The sequence below is a fragment of the Rhinolophus sinicus genome, linkage group LG02 (genome assembly GCF_036562045.2).
Source record: "Rhinolophus sinicus isolate RSC01 linkage group LG02, ASM3656204v1, whole genome shotgun sequence".
Lineage (NCBI taxonomy): Eukaryota > Metazoa > Chordata > Mammalia > Chiroptera > Rhinolophidae > Rhinolophus > Rhinolophus sinicus.
The window spans coordinates 81,903,033-81,925,398 of record NC_133752.1 but is presented as its reverse complement, the minus strand read 5'-3'; the positions used below and the strand labels follow the sequence as shown (position 1 = coordinate 81,925,398).

General features: G+C 38.8%; 1 protein-coding gene across 17 annotated transcripts in view; it reads right to left on the bottom strand.

Annotated features, from left to right (window-relative positions):
- The window catches only part of PARD3 (par-3 family cell polarity regulator), a 612,084-nt gene that overhangs the window by 474,714 nt on the left and 115,004 nt on the right, over nucleotides 1–22,366 (bottom strand). The window contains exon 1 of one of the 17 annotated variants that reach the window (XM_074324699.1): nucleotides 21,912–22,067. The exons of the other annotated variants lie outside the window; for them this stretch is intronic. Coding sequence (XP_074180800.1) covers nucleotides 21,912–22,052 — 141 coding nt within the window. The 5' untranslated portion in view covers nucleotides 22,053–22,067. Of the gene's footprint in view, nucleotides 1–21,911; nucleotides 22,068–22,366 lie in introns of those variants that run through there. 17 annotated transcript variants of the gene reach the window in all.

Below are 22,366 nucleotides of genomic sequence, written 5' to 3'. Positions count from 1 at the left end.
GGCAGTAAGAATGGAAACTTGAAAGACTTCTCTTCAAACCCACAGGAGCAGATCTATACCAGAAAGAAAAATCAGCAACTCTGAAAATTCCTCTGTTCTTACTGCAGTCCGTGCACCAGACTGACCTTCTGTCTTAATTTCCCTGTTATACAAGCAGGCATTGCTTCGCTTTTTGTCTTCTAACCAGTATTAGTAGTTGCTAACACTTATTTGAGAGAAATCCTAGGAGGTGTCAGCTTCTGAAAATATTCAATCAAGCAATGATAAACATATTTGGGGCCCTAACTTCCTAGTGTTTGAAACTGGCAGTCCGGGTGGGAGCATTTAAGCACAGCTTCAGGAGCCTAAAATAAACCTCAAAGAATAGCGTCAAATAGGGTACAATGAGACCCGATGGTTCATTATTCTTCTCTGTGCATGTAGAGCTACACCAAACCTTTATAGAAGCTCTATATGCAAATCAATCTCAAATATTCACAAATATATTTGTTTATCAATAGAAACACTTTCTTCACCCTAATATTGCCATGTGGCATGCACATGGGTCTGAGGACTGCATCTGACTTTTTATAAACAGACTAAAACTTCATGTAATACTATATCATCTTAAAACACATATGTGAACCCAAGATTAAAAACCCATAAAGCCAAGTTGAACTGCAGAGTGACTGTAATAAATGCAACAATGTTAAGTCAGCTTCAAAGAAATTCTTAAAAGGAACTCCAAAAACTTTCATGAATGTTTTACAGTTGATTTTTTTAATGCTGATGGATTTCATCTTAAAGGAAATGCCAAGAGCTCTTGTGAATGCTCCTCTTTTCATGTTGGCGATGCTGTGAGGAGTTGCTGATAAGACCAAGAGCACCTCCTGATACTGCGAGATCTAAAGAACACTACGCAAACCTGGAAATTTATGTCCCTACAAGAGAGAGCTTTGAAGAGGCCTGGTTATCCCAGCCTATCGTTTACCACTTCCTAGATGGGCTGAGATTCCTGCTGCCCTCTGGGGAACGGCCAGGATCAACTTACTGCAGTCACTATAAGTGAATCTTCCTTAAAGATGGCTGTGGAGCTATGTATATGAAGTATTCAATGGACCAAGTTCAGCAGATTCCTGAGCTTCCAAGATTCACAGTCTCCAGCGAGTCACCTCTGAAAGAAGTCTGTACAAGCAGTGTGCAAAGGCGCCCCATGAGCCCGTCTTTGCACGTGACTTGTGAAGCCCAGAAGACAAGTACATCTTATGGGTGACAAGTTAAAGTGCAGTGGCAGCTGAGTGCCTGAGCAGGGGAAGAAGCCTAAAGATGAGACGGAATTTTCTTAAGTTACTTAAATGATCAGAAAAAACCTCGCCAACACTGAGTCTTTGGCTGTACTCTTAGAAATTGTCTCCATAGTCAAGGCACTTATTAACGTAGGTGCTGCCAGCACTCAGGCTAGAAAGCACAAAAGAACACTAAAATGAAAAATAAAAAGGGTATAAGAATCAGCACACTTGGTCACACTTTGGCAAACTCAACCTTATGTTAGCTAGTAACCACAGTCACACATGCTCAGAGCATACAAGGAACGGTGACTACCAGTGTGCACAGAACCCTGGAATACAAACAGCATGCTCCTCGTGTCCCTTTCCCAAAAATTAGATATTTTGCCCTAAATGGCAAAAATCGATACAGCCAAAGACTTCCCATGTATTTTGTTGGTGGTGGTGATGGTCTGAGTAGAGAATGACACACGACTCTCTCGTAAGATCAGAGTCTTTCTCTTATCCACTGAGCAATGACAATCCCTCACTACTCCCTTCTAAAAGGACATAACACCAGCTAATTCTCTGTTCAGAGGACATCTTCCCACAAATCAGCTCTACAACCCGCACACAAGGGAACTACACAGAGAGAAGTCGCCGGCACGTACAGGAAGAAGGCTTACACCAGGAATCGCTGAAGTCCCCTCTCCACCCTAGAGCCAGATGTCAGATGCAGGGGTGTCCCCACCAAGCTCAGGAAGGGGTAGTGTCCTGACTGAACCTCGAGCTCTCCTCAGCCAAACCCGTGTGGTGCCCTGGGGAACCCGTCTGGTAGGGGTGACTCAGGAAATCCTCTTCGGCACGTGTCTGCCCCACAAAGCCTGCACACCAGCTGGGAGACATCCAGCTCCCCAGATTCTGGGACTGGCACAACACTGAGATCAGCCTCCTGGCAGGGACATGTGAAATGACGATGCCAACAGCTGCATCTTCTGAGGACAAACAGTTCTGAGGGGTCACTAAAGGCAAAGCTCAACAAGTTGACTTTTGTGAGCAATTTTAATACCGTGTAAGACACGGGTTTTAGGAAAATCATACCGTACTAAAGTCTTTAGCCCCTCTTCATTCTGGATAATAATTTTGTTTGGTTTTTTGTTGTTGTTGTTTTGGTGTGTTTTTTTCGTTTGGTTTTCTGGGGTTTTGTTTCCTTGGCAAAATAAAGTGGACTGACTCGTTACTTACAACCTGTTTCACATTTTAGACTTTAGCATCCTCCTTGCAAATTTTAGTAATGCAAAGTGCAATCATTCGATTCATGGCTAGTGCCTAAGTAGAAGTAAGTTCATGAAGCAGACACAGTATCCACTCTTGCTTAACAAATAATCCCCAGTGTCTATCACAGGGCCTGGCCCACACCACCGGCCTTTCTTCCTCCTGGTTCTCACTGCATTCCCCAGCAACTGGCTGAAATTCGTGGAGACACGTGCATGCTTTCAGAGCAAGCCAGCCACTTTGCTCGCCAACTACGAGCATCAAGGAGCATGTCCGTATACGTGAGTGGTCTGGGCTGATGGCTGAGAACAAGATGATGGCCCAAGATGCTGTCATGCCTTTTTTTTCAAATCTTGTGTCCTTATAGCATTTGAAGACTTGGTCTCTCTTCACTTTCTTCCAAACCAAACATTAGATCCCAGAAAAAAGGGAGCACATCTACCTTAAAACTTTCTGCAGAAGAACCACATGATATTGAGCCCAGAGGTGGAAACAGGATAGAACAGTAACACTCCAAAATGGCCAATATCCTTCAAGTAATAAACAGTACTACAGACATGGAAGGATCCAGCAGACAACCTGACACCATTACAGTGCACTGTCCACGGTGTGTGCTCACTGTGGGATGCAGTTTTTCCCACTCACCTGGCACGGAGCCTCGTCGCTCTCAGTGAGCCCAGACCGTCACCAGAAGATCACACTTGGAAAAGACAGACAGACATAAATTCTAGAGAATGAAATATATTAATGCCCAAGGCTTATTGCAACTAATTGCAACTACATCCAACAAGTATGCAAACTCTTTGGTTGTAACAAGGAGCTCATATATAAAATAACAAACTGTGTAAGTGGCTTAGACTTGGCTTGTTACATAGAGATTTGCATTTCCAATAAAAATTTGGGAGCTAAGCAAATGGAATGCAGAGTCTTAAAGTGGAAGTGCTCATTTAAATGACAAACCTTAGCGCTCTAAAGTTGGAAAAGAGGCATTGCATGGCAAAAATTAAAAAAAGATGAATCACACATTAAAGAGGAAACAACATGTGTTAGCCTAGATCACTTTTAAGGAAGAGAAAGGTTTGAAGGCTCTTCTATAAGGATTAATAATCAGAAAAATGATATTTTGGGCAAGGTTATAAGGTCTGCATTCTTTAGGAGGGAACAAATTATGTTCAAACATTAAAAAGGAGACGATAATTAGGAGTAGACCCACTTAAGCAAAAAACCTTCAGATTCACATACACTGAAAATATCTGTCTGACGTGCTTCTGAAACCCTTAATTAAACGTTGTGACCTCTTGGTCAGTGGAAAAATCCCACCAAACATTTTCCCTCACAACATGCTCCTTAATACGTCTTCGTCAATCCCCCACAGATATGTTCATCATGTTTAAGGACAAAAAAGTCGTATCTTTTCATCTTTTTCCCTGTTTTGATAAACTTTCCCTCCTCTGAAAAGAAAATCCCCCCACAAAGGAACATAAAAATAGCATGTGTAGCATGAGACCATGAAAAGAAGTTTGGAAGGGAGAGCGGAAGGGACTCAAACCAAGAGAACCCCTCTATATGAAAATACATAGGGAAACTGAATTTGTGACCTTGGCAAACCCCAGGGCTGGCTGAGTACCTGGTCCATGAAGGAAGATTCTGCTCTCGGTGGCATCCTACCTGGAGACATGATTACAGGGCAGAAAGAACCGAAATCTAGGAAAGAAACATCTGTGCCCTTGTACACAGACACACACACACAATTATAGAAGGATCCTTATAAATTGCTTCTCATTAACACACAGGCAGGAGTTAACAGAACAATTCACACCTTATATTTATTCATTGCTCTATTATTAACCTGACAACTTATAAAAATATGAATGTGAGTACATGGTTCAAATAGGGATTATATGAAGACAAATACATTTGGTGCCAGTAAAATTATGGAAAAACAGTTCAAAGCACCGTAAAAATAACTCCACTACTGGCTTCTGGGAAAGGATATGCAAATAGAAAAAAATGACAATAATAGCTAACATGTATAAGGTGATACCATCTACCAAACACTGTTTTCACCCTTACAACAACTCCCATGCAATAAACATTTATCACCATTTCACAGGCGCACTGAAAGGTTGGGCAACTTGCCCAAGGTCACACAGCCAATAAGTAGCTGGGCTGAATTTGAACCTAAGACATTTGAACCCATATTCTGTGCTCGAGTCCAAGGTGGACTGCTAGCCTTCTAAGGAAAAACATCTATGACTCTCAGTGGAAAAGCAAATGTTTCATTGAGGAAAAGCAGAAACAGAGCTCTATGGCTCCGTGAGAACTCCTGTACTGCTAAATTATATCAAACTGCACACCAAATCCAATCACATAGTCTGTTTACTTCCTTTCTCTCCATTTCCCTCATGCCATTCACCTCACTAGCACATGGTACACCAAGACTCAACTCCAATGTCTGGCTTTCAAGGTCTCCCGTTCTATGGCTCTTTCCTGGCTATTCTCTAATGAAGACACTGTCATTCCTTGTACGTGACGCTCCTTTTCACATGCATGCTTTCCTTCACGCTGATGTCCAAAACATGTTTTGACCCTCACCTCTTCTTTCTAAAGTCACAGTCTGTCCCTGATTGCTCACGTCTGTATCTACTTCCCCCTTCTACATGCCAACTGCCTTATAATAAGAACAATAAAATTAATTGCTTAAAAATCACCTTGTATTCTTTCCTAGTATGAAAATAAAGAGCATACAACAAATGCTTTTTCTGAACCTAACACTCCACCCAACATTTGAACACAACTTTGAACAATATTTGCAATTCAAACCTGTTGTTAAGAAAAGAGCCATTTATATAATAAACAAGGGATTTTTGCATGTTTTAACATGCTCGCTCTGCAATCTTACCTGTGTTATACGGTTCAAAACAAAAGTGAACTTAGCTTCTTACAAACCATTACAAACTCCTAAAAACTGGAGTTGGAATTGTATATAATATAAAGACTTTACATGAATATCTCTTCCAGGGCCACCTGTTCAACTTTTTCACACTGCACAGTGTTTGTCTATAAATCTCTTTAACATGTTAGCGCACATCAATTTATTTTGTGCTTTTTATCTGTAAAAGACAACAGGCATTATCCTAGCTTGTGTCTGTCCCGAGCACACAGGATGGAAGTGGAGGAGGGTGTCATGTGCAGCATAGCACTATGAAACCTGCAAGAGAGGGTAGAATGCAGAGCCCTGATCAAGTTACATTCTGTGCCGTTTGGCACAGAGCCTTGGGAATGACGATTCACAGAGTAGACACAAGGGGGAGCCAGTGGGTCCATCTTAACGCTAACTGGACACTAGGAAATTTGGCTTAACCAAAACTGAACTTAACAGAAACCTTAAGTTCCATGAAGATGAACCACAAGAACAGGAATGAACAAAGATTAAGGGCAAAAGAGAAGCAGTGAGAGGAAGCAGTAAAGAGATACAGAGATTCCCTATGCTCCTCTCAACTGAATTCAAAAACCAAAAGCTTTTTTAGTGTAATCTTCAATGCAAGCTGAAAAACAGGCATTCGAGAAGGACAGCTTGAATACAACCCTCTCACATAGCAGTAAAGTCAAAAATTATGATGAGAAAATTGAGATTGCAAAAAAAGGTAAAAAACAAGAATACTTTCCTTAAGATTCTCTTCCTTTGCCAAAATGATTTACCACCACTGCTCTCAGATGATAACCCAGTGGTTGTAAACCAATTCTTTATAGTCTCTAACATGAGATTTCTCTTGGCATCTTCTATTTCATATTTTAGTTTTAATTTTCAAATTTAAAAAAATAATCTGGAAAACATTTCACTCCAATTATTTTCTTAAGGTTCCTGATAACTGACCTTAACTCCAGGAAATGTTATATGATAAATATATTGTCAGTAAAGATTTAAATATTCCTACTAAAGACATAATTATAGATGCTCAAGTTTTCATACTATTGAAGCACATTAATTAAAACTTGGCACAGTTGCAGGAAATCAGGGAACACATGAAAAGGAAGATGACGTGTATTTCATATTGAGTGTAGCATAATTATTACCTCTTTTTGATAAAGACGTTCCGAAGAAGGCACTAGGGCTTGCCTGTAATCACTTTAATCATCGTTCAATACAAAACAACCAATCCGTCAAAATCCAAAGGGATTTGCTTATTGTTATGCTTTTAGAAAGCTCACCAGGTATTTCCAAATGCTTCCTAATGACAATAATTAAACATCTGGTAACGGTGACCTACTTGTGGCTGCTGAACTTCTTTGGATAGTCTTTCCCGTTAATTATGTACATGCTGGGAACTGAGAATTAACGTGCTGAATAATAAGTCAAGAGCACAGGAGAAGTCAAAGCCTGACAGCAGCACCTCCCCACTGTCCTGACTGCTCTCTGTATTGAAGCCTTGTTAGCGCTCTCCGATTGGAGAACAGATGCTCCATGAAAATTGCAAAAGCACCAAGCTAAGGTATGCATGCAAGTTGGATGTAACATGTTGTGAGGAAACTGCCTTTTATTAAACATTCAAAACTGTGTCTCAGAGGGGGGGAGGATGGCCAACCGGTCACATTTCTGCATTTTCTCTGTCTGAGGAATTATGTTCTGATGCAAACTTTGACCCTAAGCTTTTGCAAATAATGACCAGGTCTTTCAGATCCTTGGCAGCAGCACAAATAAGAAAAGCCAGAATAAGAAAGAACAAGCACACTTTCAAGGTCCATTTCACGGTTCCATCAATTTTGGAGTGAGAAAGGGACAGAAAAGTAGGTACTAAGACAAAGAGATTAGTAGTAGTTTGAAATTTATTTGGTAATGAAAGAATTTTTGTCCACTTGGATCTCATTTAAATCAACTGATATCCATTTCTTCTCATTAGATCAGCATCCTTCCCAAAAGCCACAAGATTTTACTAATATATCATGACTACCTCCTACTTTCAGCTTCATTTAGCTTTTATGGAGATCAATAAAAGAAATGGCATCATTTCATTTTTTTTGTTTGGGTTTTACACCCTTTTTAAATATTTGAAAACATGTACTAGTACTAACTAATAACTAGATACTAGTTTAAATCACAACATTACTTAGGATATATTTACCAGAATTATTTTATTATCTAATTTGCTTAATCCTGAACACCTTTTAATATCCACCAAAAGTACAGTCAGGATCCAGGAAGGCAAACAGAAATCCTGACAGAGAATTTAATATAAGGACTGGGGGAAACAGGTGAACACTGGAAGCGCCTAGCAACACTGGAGCTGGAGAACAGAAAAGGGGACTGGGGTTAGCAGAACCTAGAGCTTGAAGGAGGGTCCCCACAGCTGGCACCCAGCCTCAGAGGAAAGGGTGCTGCCTGCTGGGGCTGAGATGTGGGGAGCTCAGCAGAGGGACTTCCTGGACAGGGCCACTGCCAGGCTGTGCGGTCCCCTAGGAGCCCAGAGGAGGGGGCCTAAGCAGAGCAGGTGCTGGGATATTTGAGCCGGGGTGTGCTTGGTGTTGATACCTCCAAGAAGGCCTAATGAGGCTGGTTTGGGGGCTGCCAGACAAAAAGCTGAAAACTAATCAACTGCCACTTCATGGCCACTGCGGGGCAATCACAGGAACAGCAAGCAAACAAGAAAAAACGAGTGCCACCTCCTTCCTTCCAGGCTACCTCTAGAGCCCACTGGTTAGGGAGCAACTGGTCAGGCAGAAGTGCCATGCAAAGCAGAGGAAAAAGGGCTGCTGAGGAGGTGAGCGGTTACGGCCTAATCCAATCATCACTGTGCCTCAATCCAGAAAATGGAGAAAATACCAGGACCCATTCATTCACAGAGTGGTGAACACCAAGTTTGTTATAATGTAGAAAACACTTATAATCGTGTATGCCACCATTATAATCATATCATATAGAAACTCAAAGTTATATATATTATTTTCAAATTTTAATTTCTACAATTTTTTGTTTTTTATTTTATTAAATTTATTGGGGTGACATTGGTTAATAAAATTATATAGGTTTCAAATGTACAATTCTATAATACATCTTCTGTACATTGCCTTGTGTGTTCGCCATCCAGAGTCAGTTCTCCTTCCATCACCATATATTTGACCCCTTTACTCTCTTCTACCACCCTCTACCCCCTTATGCTCTGGTAACCACTAAACTGTTGTCTGTGTCTATGAGTTTTTGTTTGTTTGTCTTGTTCATGTGTTGCTTTCAGTTTTATATCCCACATATGAGTGAAATCATATGGTTCTCAACTTTTTCCATCTGACTTATTTTGTTTAGCATAATAATCTCAAGATTCATCCACATTGTCACAAATGGCAGTATTTCATCTTTCCTGAAGGCTGAGTAATATCCCATTGTGTATAAGTACCACATCTTCTTTATCCAATCATCTATGGAAGGACACTTCAGTTGCTTCCATAATTTCTACAGTTTTATTAGTTAGAATTTACCCCAAAAAATGCACTTCACTGGTTGATATTAATGCAATACAGAAGCACATTTAAGCATTGGTCTACACCCTAAGGAATCTGATCCTAAAAAGCAGACACAGTAAAGAGCGAGGAACCAGGAGATCTGCCCCCCACAGAAGGCTCTGCCTCCGACAAGCAAATCGACACACCCCATCCGGCGTGCATTTCTTCCATTAAATGAGGGAGTCAGATAACAATTGTTTCTAAGGTTCTTCCCAGTACTTAAAATTTTAATAATTATAAAACCTCTTTGTAGTTTAATTTCAAATTTGAAAGCAATTTCTAAAAATCCTTTTAATTACGGTTTACCACAGTAGAGAAGCTTGGTTGAACCACACATAATATCTACTAATACATAATGCCTATACTATATGTTTATTTTTCTCAAAACATGGACAATTTAAAGCAGAATAAAACTTTAGAACACAGAGCACAGTTTAAGCATGAGGTATTTCCAAAGGAGCTTAAACAGATGTAAAGAACTGCACACAGGGCTGCCACATGGCACTGTAGCGTATGGGGTGGTTCCCACGGAGCTGCACAGGGCAGGTCCGTGAGGCCATTCTATACACAGAGACCCAGAAGGCACAGCGGCTGAAATGCACAGCTCACCTGGGCACGATGAAGATACAGGTGAGAAGTAGTCATCATTCACTCACTGACCCAAATACATGCCAGCGGCCATCCGGACAAACGACCCTCAGGGTTATAAACTGCAGGTTCAGCCACCATTAGGCATACCTTGGCTAAAACTGCCAACGCCAGATCCAATTAGTACCAAATATGACAGCCATTCCTGTGCCGCGAGAATGCAGGTAGGTGAGTCACTCAACAAAGGTGTGCTCAGCTGTTTCCAGAGTGGAAAATTATTTTAAAACAGGATACAGAAATATTGTGCTCTTTTATAATATTTTAAACCATTTTGTTGTTGTTGTATCCCCATTTGCCCTTCGTGCCCAATGCTAGCACTTAACTGAATCTGCTGATCTAAAGAACTAATTTAAATAAGTTATAACTTTTAAAAATTTAATTGATAATGGGCATTCTCCTACACATTAAATGACCTACCAAAAGCTGCTTTTTACATGTGGCAGAAGGGCTAGGATTATGATTAATTGGACTGGTGGAAATAATACGAGGATTCAGTGTAACAAAAACGTTTTTCACCTTTTTACATAACATAGCCCTTCTAGACATACTGAGAATCGCCAGTGAAAACTTTTTACTTGAAGCTATAATACCTCTACCTGAGAAACAAGGAGGGAAAAGATACATTTCATGTACCCAACATGCTGACAAAGCTAATTTGTATGTTACTAAGACAGGAACAGCTCATTATGAAATAAAACCTACTTTCAAATATCCTATAACAAATAAAGAAGTTGGGACATTCATACAGTGCAAATGTAGCGACTTTTTTACTGAACAGGACTGATGACGGTCCTGGTTTTTTCCCCAAACTGCTAGCATTTGATGGAAGGAAAATGAGTTGCTAACCACCACTCAGGGCCCTGAAGGAGTTAAGTCATAGCAGAGAAACAGGGGGAACCTGTCTTCTTGGATGTAGAACAGGAAGTAACAGCTATTAAGCCTAATCTTTGCAGGGAGTAAAGGCGGGGTGGGGGGTGGAGGAGGTAGGCAGACAATAGACGTGATCTATTTATTCATCTACAGCCAAATTGGGCCTGGATTATGATCTAGGCCTTCTTCCAGATTTAGTGACACAGAATCACAGAGATGAGAGCTCTTACCACAGCTTGGACAAACAGCTCAACCAATGGTGAGACTCTGCTGACAGTGAAATGTGACAACATAGACAAGAGGCTATGACCTTCAGATAAGCCCTTCTGAATGGAAGGTGGAGTATTTTGCACAATCAGTGTTGCATAGAGGTTCCTTACCACGGAGCAGTGCAGTCAAAGGAAGAGGCATGCTTGCATCCTGCAAGTCCTTGGAAGACCCCACACCCCTGGGGAGAGGGTCAGACAGGCCACTTGACCAGTTGGCATGTTTCAGTGCCTACAATGCAGGGCACAGTGCTGCCTCCAACACTTGACGGGAGCTACGTCTGTCAGGGGAATGATGTTTCTTTGTCTATGCTCACCTTTTTTTTTCTTTTAATGGTTTCATGTGTACAAAACACTGCAATAGACATTTACCATTTATACCCCTTACAAAGTGATAACCCCCCTCCCCCAATCTACTACCCCTCTGACGTGGCATACAGCCATTACATTTCCACTGTCTCTATATGCTCACTTTCTTTAAGACAGGCTCAGACAGCTCCTCAGCTGACATCTTGGAATAGCAGAAGTTACCTTTGGCTCCTTTCTCTCTCCATAATCACTGTTTCTCATTCTCAAAATGCCCCTCTCTCTACTTCCAAACATCTAGGATTGTAGGCAAATGCTGATGTAACAGACTGGCACTCTGAAAAGGAAATGAGCTCACTATTTATGACCCACCCCACCTGAGAGGTTCCAGCCATGTCAAACATCGTAAAGAAGTTGTATCATTCTTATATTCCTCCACAGAACATTGTACTTTCCACTTTTTTTCCCCAAAAACAATTCTAAAATCTGCTAGTATATTTAGTTATGTCAATGGCTGTACCAATAACGAATGCAATCAAAACCTTTTTCTTAGCCACATTAGTGCTTGCTGCAGCTGTCTATCCGGAGGTACATCCCAAGTAAGCCTTTCTGTGCAAAACACTGAATACCTTTTCTAATTCACTAGCACCATCTTTCCGCGAAAATAAGACCTAGCCGGACAATCAGCTCTAATGCGTATTTTGGAGCAAAAATTAATATAAGACCCAGTAGTATATTATATTATATATTATATTATATAAGACCCGGTATTATATTATACTATACCTGGTCTTATAAGACCAGGTCTTATATTAATTTTTGCTCCAAAAGATACTTTAGAGCTGATTGTCCAGCTAGGTCTTATTTTTGGAGAAACACGGTAGGTCTTTAGCATACTCTGACCTACTCTTCTGTAGTGGTATATACAGAATGTGCAGGTAGTACAGAACTGCTTCATGAATTACATGTGTTTATGTGCAATATGTGTGTGTATATATTGAGTGTGTATATATATATGTCTGTATGTATGTAATACATATATATATATATATATATATATATATAGAGAGAGAGAGAGAGAGAGAGAGAGAGAGAGAGAGAGAGAGAGAGAATACCCAAAGAGAAAATGAGCACCTCTCAGGAAGGGCATCCTACTATGTAGGGAAAACATAAGTAAAACCACAATTACCAGGAAAAATATTTTTAATTAAAAAGAAAACTTTCCTATAAACTTTTCCTGTACTTCGTATAACCTATGAAAGTTATTAATAATAAAGATGTCTAGAATCTATTTCTCAAAATAGGTATGCAAATCAAATAAGCTAGAGGATAATCATCTAAGAAACAAATTATCATAAATCACACAATTTCTTTATCTGAAAAGCCAGTCCTCAAAAAACCCATGTTTAAATATAAAAGATATATTATTGAGGCATTAATGATTTTTTAGAAACCCTAAAATGTGCGTTCCTACAATATATACTGACTAATTATGTGGCTAATCTAGTAGCAAAAAGCTGCAGCTGACTCCAGTTACTACTGATTCCTAATACAATACAATTAAGCATTTCAATTTCTCTGTGTTCTTTGTCAAAGCTCAGTTAATTCAGTATTGCTATTAGACTCTAGGTGGCACTATAGAAATGACTCAACAGAATGAATTCAATACTAGATACATACTTAGATTTGTTTTCACTTCCTGCTGTCCACTGAAGGCTTCCTCACCTGTCCTACTTCTGCTTCTGGGTTCACTCACCTTCCCTCATCCTTAAAGGCAGGAAGAGGGGGAGTATGGCAAGCACACATAATATGGGATTGATGAGTCCAAAAACTAAATGCAAGTTTGAATCAGACCTTGTTTGGACCTAACTTGAAGCCAAACTGGCATCATGAATTCTCCACCTCAAAGAAAGAAAGAAAAAATCTATTCCAGATCTTTCAGAAACATTCTAAACTTAATTATAAATAGCTTAGTCCGTAACATGATTATTGACAGATGGGTTGAGAAACTGGTTTGGAAATCCAAGAAGAAAATCCAAACATGAAAATGAAAAAAGTCATCAAAGGCAAACCAGCTGGTAGAAGCAATCTTTCTGTTACAGTAATGCTGATAGGTCAGAAAGGAGTACTCCACTTCTAAACAAAGGACTGCACGTCAAGTGTCATTCCATACCGTGTTTCCCTGAAAATGAGACCTAACCGGAAAATAAGCCGTGGCATGATTTTTCAGGATGCTCGTAATATAAAATAAGCCCTACCATATTTCCCCAAAAATAAGACTGGGTCTTACATTAATTTTTGCTCCAAAAGACGCATTAGAGTTGATTGTCCGGCTAGGTCTTATTTTCGGGGAAACACTGTAGTGTCTCATAAAACACACTTATCAACATCCAAAGCTACCGAGAAGCTGACAGTGAGAAGACTGATGGAGACTTGCTCTGCAATGGCATTCACTGTGGCTACACCAATAGTGGGGCAAAAACCTGAGGCTACCGTGTTGTCACCTTATAATCACTGAGCCATGAGAACATTATGAAACAAAAGATTTCTGACAGCATTTTTGGCACTGAAAAATGCATAATGATGTAATGGTACAGTACTTAGCCAAATTCGAGAAATATTTGCAGATAAATCTAAGCATTAAAGGACGCGTGTATGGGTGGTGTGGCCTGGGACAAACCCCAGACAGTTACCTTTCCATCCAGTCCAATGTGATGAGCCCAAAGACTGACAGCCAAACGCCCAGCTTAGGTGGACTTTGTCTTGGTAAATAAAACAAAACGTGAATCTTAGCTGCTGTGGCTAATGCTGAAAGCAATGCATCATGAGCTCTACTCTCATTTGCGGGGCCTCAGAGAGAAAATATCTGCTGCGTAGTGTTCTCATGCTCCTTCATATAAGGGAGTGAGGAGCAAAAATTTTCTGAAAACCAAGGAAAGAAGGAGTTGCAGTACATTAATGTTGTCCCATCTCTCCTTCATCCTTTTAATTTCCTGACAGGATTAGCAATGGATATAGATTTTCCCCAGGTGGTCTAAGATGGTTAAGGTGGAAAGATGCATTTAAGAGTAATTGCTATTTGTTCATAGATCAAACGTAACGAAACAGCTGAGCAACAAATAAGTGTTTAAGACCTAACCTACAACAACGAGGCTCCAGGCCAGTGCCCAGATAAATCACAGCTCAGGTACATTCCTTAGCCATATCAAAAACTTCTGTTTCTACCAGCATGGAAATACCTTCCTACAAAGAACCCTTCCCTCTTCATTGCAATATTGTCTCTACTGGTATTTTATAGGTGCCCTCTCTGTGATATAACCTGCTCAGAATAACTGCTTCATGGTCACCCTGGAGTCTTGTATCTCCCATGGAAGATTTGCACTAGAGAGTACCTATCAGAGTTCATACCCATTTGAGTAGCTTCAAGAGAATTCAAAGTCCTAGAAAAGCTGAAAGAGAGAGGGAAAGAAGAAAAACAAAAAATTCTCTTCCGCCAAATGTGGCTTTACAGCAGTGAATACAACAGACGAAAACAGGGAGACAGAAAAAGGGAAGGGAAAAAATATCTGTAACTACTAGTAATGAAACTATGCTTTGTAAGAAAAGCAGGTGATAATTAGCTGGGAACTCATGAAAAAGAATGGGTTCCTTGACAAAATGCCCATTTTCCCATATTTTGATGATTTCAGTGTTGTATCAACACCAAAACATGATTTTTTTTAATATTTTACCTAAGGTATCTGACTCCTCAGATGGTCTTTAATATAGATACAAAAACATTCCCAAGTGATTTATTTAAAATGTGGCTTTCAGTCCTAGGACGCAAGTAAAATTCTATTGTGAAGAATAAAAATGTATACTACTATACCACAACGCTACTTATATATCCTACTCAAAGCTTTATACGAAAAAGCTACCCAAAGTTAGATAACCCAAAAAACGACTATTATTAACAAAGTCATACTTTGTATCAGAGGGGCTAAGAGGTTCTTCATTAGTAACCAGGTTAAGTACTTCAGTCTTGACTCTGAAACTGTGGCGCACAGGACGGCAGCATGCCTGTGCTGGTGTTGCTGATACAGACCACCTCTGGCATGGGGATGTAAGGAACAGTGAGTGCCTCGCCTCCTGGTCACACCTACACAGCTGTAGATGCTCCTTCACCTGCCTCAGAAAATGATGGACACCTTCCGGAAGACTAACACATAAACATCAGCCAACATGAGCACTGGCTCACCAAGCCTGCAGTCATTCCCGGGTCCCTGAGCCATACGCTTCGAATTTCTTCCTCAGGTTCAGCACATGAAATATGCTCAAGTACCATTAAGTTCTACTCTCTCATCTGCCACGAAATAGGTCTATTATCTTCTGTAAGTCCAGTGACGTCTCCAGAGCTCAGTTTCTTCACCTGGCAATGTTCCGTGGTTTAGGCCAGACTCTTGGGGACTTTTGAGTGAGGGACCCAACTAGCCCCCATTAGTGGCGATTCTGATTCAGCAAATCCTGAGTAGTCTCAGTGTACGTGGGGCGGGCAGATGGGATGCATGTTTTAGAGTACCTATAAATGTCTGGTTGAACCCAAGGTTGAGAATTCCTAGATTAAATATCTAAACACAAATCAAGCTATAAAAAATTTTAGTACAACCCAACAATATTTGATCCATAAGGAATTCTGTTTATTATTTGTTTACGCTTTCAACTTTGTTTCTAAGATACAGCCCAACACAGGGAAGGGCTGAGATCATTAGCAACCTAACATTTTGTGTAACCAGACCTTACAAAATAATTCATTTCTGTCTCCTCATTTTTCAACTGGTTAAACAATATGTGGGCAGCCATTAAGGTTTACAAAATTGAGACTAGAATGAATCTAATCATCTAATCATCGGAAAGTCATACGAAAGGCATCTGGCTAGATGAATGTAGGGCACCTGTCAATGGCCGTGCTTTCAGAAGTTACTGATACTTCAGTAAGAATTACAATCTTCAAATCAAAAGAAAGAAGTGTTTAGGCTGCATCACATACCGTGTTGCCCCGAAAGTAAGACCTAGCAGGACCATCAGCTCTAATGCGTTTTTTGGAGCAAAAATTAATATAAGACCCAGTCTATATTATATTATATTATATTATATTATATTAATTATATTACATTGTATTATACTGGGTCTCATATTAATTTTTGCTCCAAAAGACACATTAGAGCTGATGATCCAGCTAGGTCTTATTTTTAGGGGAACATGGTATAGCATAAGACAGCTGCTATTGGGGTTGCCTATATATATTATTTCTATAACGAAGTCATGGTTCCAATGAAAGGGGAAGATGAATGATAAAGTAAAGGTTACTACTGTTTGCTTTTCAGAAGTAGTTTTGAGTCAGAGAACTCCCATGTATAGGTAGATATTCAAATTATATTAAAAATACCAATTCCAATAAGGAAAAATAAATACAAAGTGATACACACAAGTCAAACTTTGAAGAGGACAAATTTAAAACCTACTTTCTCAAGGAATGTATTTGTCTCTTCCATAATGTTCAAACAATTTAAAAATTGTTTTAAAGTTGTCTGGTGCTTGATATTTAAAATATAGTGGTGGTAAAAAAAAAATTATTTTACCATATGCATCATAGCAATAAGTATCTCAAACTCCATGTGAAAATTAAATTCAAGAAAAATGGAAATACTAAGGGACTATGGTTACCATATAAAGCTACAAGATAAATTTAAACATCAGGGTTAGTAGAAACTGAAAGGGCAAAAGGCTTGCCAAAATATGATTATATGTATTTCCCAATCAAAGAAAATTGATTCTTTTAAGAGCTAATGTCAATCGTTCCAACCATTATAAAGATCAGCATTAACTGCACAAGCTGTAACTACTATAAGAATTCAGAAGTAGTATTCCTAAGGGGAAAGAGAAGTAGGTCATGAATTTCAAAAACAAAACAAAACAAAAAAAAAACAACATGTTTTATGGTTTTAAAGATACAGCTCTAAATCGATATATCACTGAAAACTTCCAGGATTTAGTTACATATGGCTTTTATTCAAAAGTTAACCTCTCTCCCTTTCATCACTAGCACTACTATTTATGCATAGTTTTCATCTTTCTCACCCACCCTTATGATCAAGTACAAAATTGAAGACTTTTAAAGCACAAATTAACATAAATTACAGTGTACTTAGTTCACAACCAAAAAGGTAAACAAAAAATTTACCACCAGCTGAGCACCAGTCACTCTAACCAAGCAACTCCATGTTCGCATGCGGCTGGCACGCATTGTCATTGTTTGTAACCTTACACAGCTCATCCCTGTGACCTCATATAACCAACAATAGTGCACTACATACACCGTCCCTACCTGATCAACTGCATAGTACCCACTTTGTTTTAATACACTCCCTTATAGAACTGATGCCTTTCAAAAAATACATACATTAATGCTCTAACTATGTGATCTAAAGTTTCATTCAAAATGAGCAATGTTTCATACTGTTTACTCTCTGAGCTTTGATTGCCAAAGCCTATCTTAGTTTTGTGACATGGTGAGACTGCTATCTGGAGTAAGAGATGGAGAACAGAATAAAGCTGAAGACGTGGCCCTGCTTGATTCTTTCTAAAGAACTGCATTCAGCCTTTTTTTGAATAGCTCTGGAATGATAAATTCCATCACAGAAATTTATCACCTGCATGCACTTCACTCCCTTTTATTATTTAGCTATTAAACGCTCTGGATTAATCTATTATTAAATCCAAAATAATCTCAGCCTAGTTTAAATTTGACTGTGATTTCAGATGAAATGACTTAATAAATGGCAGCGGAGAAGTGAGGAGGGCAATGAACGCCTAATGCCCGGCACATTTCCCTGAAAACGACTAAGGAGCGCTTGCTTCAATCCAAATCAGAAATCTCTCAGTCTGAGCAGAGCATGGTTTTGGAAGAAAATTTTTTTGCCATAGGATAATTTGAGAGTAGCAAATTCTTTTTTTTTTAAACTAATAGTCTGAATACTACAATATGCACATTTTCACCTAATTACATAGGGTAAAGCTAAATTTAATATTTAAAAAATGATATACTACTCTTAAAAATATAAATTGTATTTAAGTTCAGGAACTTCTCATCGAAGTTGTGAAAAAAGCAAGAATTATCATTTCTGCAACACAAGAAATCAAATTCAATAATATTTTAGTATCTACACAACAAAGCAATGTCACAAAACTTACCAAGGACACACGTCTCCTTTACGTCTGGGTGACATTAGTAGCCCACCCTGTCACTTCTGCTGTGATTAGGAAGCTATTCTGGCAACGAAGAAAATAAAACGCTCCTCCAAGTTATCCACACATACACATTCTACTTTCTATTTAGAATTTAAGTCATTCTCTATTGGAAGGAAGGAAGGAAGGAAGGAAGGAAGGAAGGAAGGAAGGAAGGAAGGAAGGAAGGAAGGAAGGAAGGAAGGAAGGAAGGAAGGAAGGAAGGAAGGAAGGAAAGAAAAGGAACCTGGATTATAACCACTTTATAGAACAGGAGACGTGTTCTATATTCCTAAGTTGTCACATACTCGGAAGTAGTTTCCTAACACAGCACTTAACAAGAACATGTGTTTTAGTGTTTTGTGACAAACAGTGATGTACTTCAAATTATCCTGGATATATCTGCACTTTCTCATTGACAAGAAGTGGCAGTGTCTACAGTGGAGAGAATGACCGGTATAAAAATGCAAATTGGTGTACACAGAGCTAAACTTCAATTAACTGTAATTCTTCTTCATGTAGCTCTTAATACAAAAAATTATAAGACAAAACACCTTAGTATGTTATCTTCATAAACACACACACACACACACACACACACACAATACACCACATCCACGATACCCTGTTTCCCCGAAAATAAGACCTAGTCAGACAATCAGCTCTAATGCGTCTTTTGGAACAAAAATTAATATAAGACCCGGTCTTATTTTACTATAATGTTAAGACTGGGTCTTTATATAAGACCAGGTCTTATATTAATTTTTGCTCCAAAAGACGCATTAGAGCTGATTGTCTGACTAGGTCTTATTTTCGGGGAAACACAGTAGATACTACCAGTCTCTAGACTTTAAATACAAAATCCACCGAATTTCCTTTGCTTCTTACCTGAGGAAAACTATCAAGGAGGTTCAAAATAATTACCTTTAGGCCCTAAAAGATCAAGGCAGCATTATTTTGAGTTCTGTGTTCTACTTACAAGGGAAGGCTTTTTTAAGAGATAAATTGTAAACTGTGTATCTAACTTAAAGCTCTTAAGGTTTCTTTTACTTTAACTTAAAAAATCATCTAACTCTGAATTAGCATCATTGTTTTCCACCATTAAGCAACCTTGTCAGAACGTGTCATTCTGCTGACTTCCACACACACGGTGATTTTCTATACTATAATCAAGATGAAGACGTCAGCATACAGATACGGATATATAGATAAATAATCACAGCGTTGGTGTTGAAGTAAATGACTGAAATCCACACACTGGATCGTGCACACATTCTGATGCATGAATTTCAACACTTGACTTTAAAAACCATGTTGCATTGTTGCTGAGGCAAATTTTTCAATCATACAAGCTTTAAATTGAATCCCTCGCCTTAGCCCCAGCGAACTGTCCAATATATGACATTTCAGCTTCTTTTCAGTTTGTTTGTTTTTTTCCATTTAATACATGATCTCAATTCTCTTCACAACTCTCAGAGGTTATAATTATACTTCCTCTATAATCTCCCTACCCCCACCCAAAGAGAATACAAAACAAAAATTTTGAAACTTGTACTGTCTATGGAAACCTTTCCTCAAGCAAAGAGATGCACAAAACTGAACTTGTATGGCTGCTCAAATGTTACACACTGCCTTCTAGCAGAGAAACAATGCTCCAAAGAGGGGCTGCATCTTGCTCAGAAAACCAGAAGTGCCTTGCTCTTTCATCAGTGTACACACTGCCACACACAGGACCAGTTTGTGCAGGAAGGAAGTCTCATTGAGCAAGTGTCCCAGGGCACCCTCCAAAAGACCACCTCTCACCTTTCAGATAAAAAAAATCGTATCATTTTATTCGACAGCTCAGAAATCAAACCTTTATAACATGTTTACAAGAACAGCACACAGTAATCAGCAATTAGAAGTAGGTTAGGGCAGGCAGTTAGAAATGCTCAGCAGAATTTAATTAAACAAATTGGATTTGGGCAGAGAGCTCTAGGTGAACACCCTACTTCTAGAAACAATGCCATGAAAGTTTTAATGACAACACACTCATCTAAATTCTCAACAATCAAATGCCAACACATAGGGCCCCATCCTCAAGAGCAAGCAGAGTTTTCAGCTTGATGCTTCTTCAAGTGGATAGAGAAAAACAACTACCAATTAAAGCAGCATCTTTAATTTCCGCATTTATTTCTGGTATTATTTTCTGTATATTCTACATAGAAGATTCAATTTCTTAAAAACAGGTTTTTACACTATGCCTTTAACTCAAATTACATTGATCTGAACATAAACACTCACACTGAAATAAATCGAGATTGTTGAGAATTCTTAAACAACAAACATCTACTAAGGATGTGGTTTCTGCTAGAGAAAATATAATAGATTTGGAATTTCTCAGACTTGAGCTCTTTCTGCTATGTCAACATTCTCCATGATAAGAAAGAAAAGAAGGGAAGAAGATGAAACTAAAACTACTGACGATTTAGCAGACATGTGAGGACAAAAATAAGTGTAAAATTGAAGACACGGATTACTTTTCAGGGTCCACTTCTAGAACCCATTGAGAGATGTTCCAAAACACGTATCATTCATAAACTAGCTAGATAAATACCACATATTTGAGCTGGATTTGATTTATAACAAGGAAATAAGAGTTTGAGGTATATTTCTGTAATGTTGAAAGCACAATTCTTCATCCAGTAGGAACATGGATCTCATGAGTAATTCTTAGTGAAAGTCAAAAGTAACCATTCTACCAAAAGACCACTGGTGGGGGGGGTGGGGATGGGGGGTGTATATACAACCATGGCACTTGTCCAAAAATAGACTATAAAGGAAAAAAGATCACATTTTGTGTGTGATGTTAGTTTTACTTTATACCTACTATTGTTTGATAACTGAAAAAGAGCTCCAAAAATATTAATGTTAAGAAAAGGAATCTTTTAATTTCTAACAGACAATACTATTAAAAGACATGCTATACATTATTCGAACAGCCTAAAATTACGTATTCAGCACATAAATAGCGAAACAAAACATCAAGAAAGCACACAACCATTTATATTTCCATTCAGTAGCTCCAATGTATTTGTTTGTTTCCTCGGTAAAATAAGTCTAATTCCAAATAGTCCCATGGAACAATAAACCTATGAAATTATATAAACACTAATTAGCTTTTATTCTAATATTTTGTTTATGCATAAAAGTCAGCTAATGCTTTCAGTGAGGTATTTGGGTAACATGAGGGTCCTGATTAAAACAAAGTTTCAGTAGATTTCATATGAGTAATCAGAATCTGCTAATAACATTATGACTGCCTGTGCTGTGACACAGTAATTTAAACCCATGTAATAAATGAATAAACACACACAAAAATAAATAATAAACATCCACAAATAGACTAATGGCACAGAAAATATCAATATGTTTATGAAGCTATAAAAAAATATTCAAATTAACCAAGAAAATTATCCAGAAGAGTATTAAGAAATAAACACAAAGAAGATATTACTTTTCACTCCAAAGGAAATTTAAAGGGATGAGAAATTTCTGCACCAACCTGCTTTTTGCTGATTTCTGAAGTGGCTCTTTTGATGTTCAATGACCTTGAATATCTCAGCGCCTTCACTGAATCTTTCCGAGAGGAACCAGAAAGAGAGTAAAACTTCTTTGCAGGTTTCCTCTTCAATCTGTCTGCCATCTCAATCCATTAGAAGGGCAAAATCCACAGTGACTTGATTCCCAAACTAACCACAGAATAAAGTGATTCCAAATATAAAGCCCTCAAACCCTGACATATGTACGACCTGTGTTTGCTTAGTCCTCTAGGAAGGGTAATAAACTGAACACCGGTGGGAAATACAGGACAGAACCCATCCCGTATCAGTAACCCTCAGTGGACACAGGATTTTGCATCTGACAACTGTGATCCAGGCTCACCAGGGAGACCAGGGCAGGGCTCAACCACACGAAATAAAAACAACCTTCACCAGTTCAACAGGCCAGAGGTAGTTC